Source organism: Gossypium hirsutum, chromosome A11 (genome assembly GCF_007990345.1).
Source record: "Gossypium hirsutum isolate 1008001.06 chromosome A11, Gossypium_hirsutum_v2.1, whole genome shotgun sequence".
Classification (NCBI taxonomy): domain Eukaryota; kingdom Viridiplantae; phylum Streptophyta; class Magnoliopsida; order Malvales; family Malvaceae; genus Gossypium; species Gossypium hirsutum.
In genome coordinates, this window is record NC_053434.1 from 17,480,881 (window position 1) to 17,484,114 (window position 3,234).

At 36.3% G+C, this 3,234-nt stretch overlaps 1 protein-coding gene across 1 annotated transcript; it reads left to right on the forward strand.

The window, feature by feature from the left end:
• The first annotated feature begins 612 nt into the window (after positions 1 to 612).
• LOC107923131 (dCTP pyrophosphatase 1) lies at positions 613 to 2,036 on the forward strand. Its single transcript, XM_016853344.2, has 2 exons — positions 613 to 1,000; positions 1,633 to 2,036. Exons 1-2 carry the CDS (start codon positions 872 to 874, stop codon positions 1,891 to 1,893), a joined length of 390 nt encoding a protein of 129 aa, XP_016708833.1. The 5' UTR covers positions 613 to 871; the 3' UTR covers positions 1,894 to 2,036.
• The last annotated feature ends 1,198 nt before the right edge of the window (positions 2,037 to 3,234 follow it).

The following is a 3,234-nucleotide window of genomic DNA, read 5'->3' on the forward strand; positions in this document are numbered from 1 at the left end:
AAAGTGGTTTCCATTATAACAAAGATATTATAAACATATTTAAGTGCAATTATCCTTAATCATATAAACTTCACAACTTGTACTTGCTATTCTATTTGTTCTTCTCTCTCATTCAGTCATTGGCGTAAATGGAAATTACCTTAAAAATTTACATGTGGAGCTGCCACCCACTCAACGCTTGCTGTTTGATATGGGATTTTAATTTTAATTTTAAGTTTATGGTAATAAATTCAATTCCACCAGGCCCACTCCTGGATTTTGATTCTTCAGCCTTGGTGCCGGTGCCGGTGCCGGTGCCGGCGCCGGCGCCGGCGCCGGCGCGAGGGGCAGATATATTAGCATTGCCAAAACAAACAAGCCCCATGAAAGTAATTAGGAAGAAAAACACGTGGTCCCTACGAAGACATCAGGTGGCCCAAAGATTGACGCGAGATTCCATGTTGGTAAATGACACGTGGTATCATGTATTGTCAGTAATCGGTATAGGTCGTAGCTGTATCCCTGTGGGCTCACCCCTGCTAACTTTGTCTTGTATTTAGACATTGTACGAGTAGAAAGATACATGTATGTGGTTATGTACCCACCCTATATATATTTAGTGAATTAAATTCATCAACGCCTTTACACAATAGAACATCCTTGTGTTTTCTGGTTTCATTCCCCCACACTATTTTTTTCCCATTATATTAGCTTTGTTGCCCTTTTCCAAGAAAACTGCACTTGCACTTGTCGCTCGACTCTTTACCCTTATCTCTCAAGCATCATTTTCATCCATTTATCAGTCTATCTTTTGCTTCCTTTTTCTTAGTCCTTTCTTCTTTTTCTTTTTCCGTTTAGACAAAGGGACTAAAATTTTCAGGCTAGAAAAAAGATGACTGGGGGAGTTGAGGAACGTGATCAAAGCGTGAGTCTTGATCTTCTTAAGCAGAAAATGGCTAACTTCGCCAAAGAACGGGACTGGGATCAGTTTCACAGCCCTAGAAATCTCCTTTTGGCCTTGGTACGTATCTCAACCAAACCTTCATAAGGCTTGCTCTTGCTCTTTCTCTTTATTATTTTTCTGGGATTTTTTTATTAAGTTTTGTCTTTGAATATTTGATGCTTTCCATTTCTATGGGACATGAAAGATGGAAGGGTTAGCTCTTACAAGCTTTTTTCTTTGCTTTTTTTTTGGGGGGTAGTTTCTTTGATTTTCTGTATGGGAAGATTTGAGTTTGACCAAGCAAAATACAGCCTAAACCAGTTGGATTATTAGATATATTAATTGTTTTGTCGTCAAGCCATGTTTTCCTTAAATCACAACACTTACTTGCACTTTTGCAAGTGGCCCTTTTCCGGAATTTTCTCTTATTACTTAAGTGCCTTTCTTGACGTCCAAGTTAGGGTTTTTACGGAATTTGCACTTTTTCCAACTTGGCCTGCTTGAAATGCTTCTTGCGCAGAGTCAAACTTGACAAACTGTCCCTGCAAAGCTCAAACAAGTTTTTCCCTTTTTATTTTCTGAATCACTGGAAATCATTACCCTTTTCTCTTTGTTGCTATTATTATATACATGTCATAAAGTAGATTCATGATTATTGTTCACTGTAATGGCTAAACTCTTGACACATTTTTGGTGATAATTCATATAAGGTGGGTGAAGTGGGAGAATTGTCGGAGATATTTCAGTGGAAAGGGGAGGTCCCAAAAGGGTTGCCTGATTGGAAAGAAGAAGAAAAAGTTCACCTTGGTGAAGAACTCTCAGATGTTCTACTCTACCTTGTAAGGCTGTCTGATATATGTGGTATTGATCTGGGCAAAGCTGCTCTGCGCAAAGTTGAACTTAATGCCATCAAGTACCCAGCTTCAAAGAAAAACTTCAATACCAGCAATGGCACTGCACACACTGGTTGATCATCTTTTCCAGAAAAAAGTTTGCTAAACCTTTTAGTTTTTTTTTTCTTAAGAACTTGTATTTATATTCCCCTCACAGATCATAGTCATAGCCGGTGGCTACTTTAGGTGTATTTATTCCCCTAGATTTTCTTTCTATTTCAGCAGCTGAATCCAATCTTTCCGATCGATATATATATATATAGTTATGATAAAAAAAATTGTTCGCTTTTTTTGAGTATCTAATTGAAAGTTGAAACCTCGAAACGAAAGGCAAGGTAAAACGAATATGTTAAAAAGAGAAAGCTAATTATTTTTAAGCGATATAATATTTCATTCTTTGACTTGGGTTTTGGATGAACTGGTTGGCAAAATTATTATATAAAGATTTGATTCAAGTTTGGCGAAAACCTTTTCAAGTAAAGACTTGAAGAGACGAGGCAATGTAGCTTTTCGTTGGGGGTTGCATCATAAACCACCACTTCACTGACTTTAAACATGCTTAAAGAGGCTTTTTCAAGTGTTTTGGTAAGAGGGATGATTACGTAAAGCCAAATCCTGAAAGAATATTTACCAGTAGTTGATATGTCTTGATGATGAATTGATGATCTTTATTACCCAAAACATGATGCTTACATCAAAAGTCTCACCTATTTCTCCATGGGATTTTTTTCTTTTCACAAAGATTCCTTCAGCTAATCTTTAAATTTTAATTTACATTAATCCCGAATTTAATTTCTAAATAACCTCTTACCTTTTAGGATGTCCTATGCAGAGTATGATCTTTGTGTCATATCTAATATTCAAAGTTTGTCTGGGTTAGGTACCACTGCCGTGGAGCGCACAAAAACAGTGGTTCATCCCTTTAACGTCCAATCAGTTGCAGCACCTAAGCCTATTTAGGGAAGAACAAGATAACTGTGGTTCGAGTGGCATTTCATCTCGTAACTTTTATTCAGACAGGGTAATAGTAGCATAGGCAAAAATGTGTTCCTCGTCATTAATAATATTTTTGCTTGCAATAATTATGTCCTTTTAGCAGCATCGATGATAGCTACTATGAGTCATTTGTTTAGTACATTCAAAGGTCGAGAATGAAGTTTGTTTCTTTTCACAACGGGTGTGTGGGGATAAAATAATTGTAAAAATTATAGGGTTAATTAACTAAAAAGTCGGTTTTAGAAGTTAATGAGAGGATTAGGTTGTTCTTTTTTCTAAATTTAAATAAATAGGTCAATTTTAGAAAGAGGAATAGAAAAGGTGTCTTGTTGGGCACTTTCTTTTTTCCAAAAATTGTTTTTTTTAGTTGGAAATTTGAGGAGAATGATTTATTTGTATTTGTGTTTTAAGGAGAAATTGTAA

Excerpts from the sequence above, each read along its gene's own strand:
- LOC107923131 (XM_016853344.2), top strand. The coding sequence starts at position 872 with ATGACTGGGGGAGTTGAGGAACGTGATCAAAGCGTGAGTCTTGATCTT. Across the intron at positions 1,001-1,632 it reads GAAATCTCCTTTTGGCCTTG|GTGGGTGAAGTGGGAGAATT; the intron begins GTACGTATCTCA and ends AATTCATATAAG.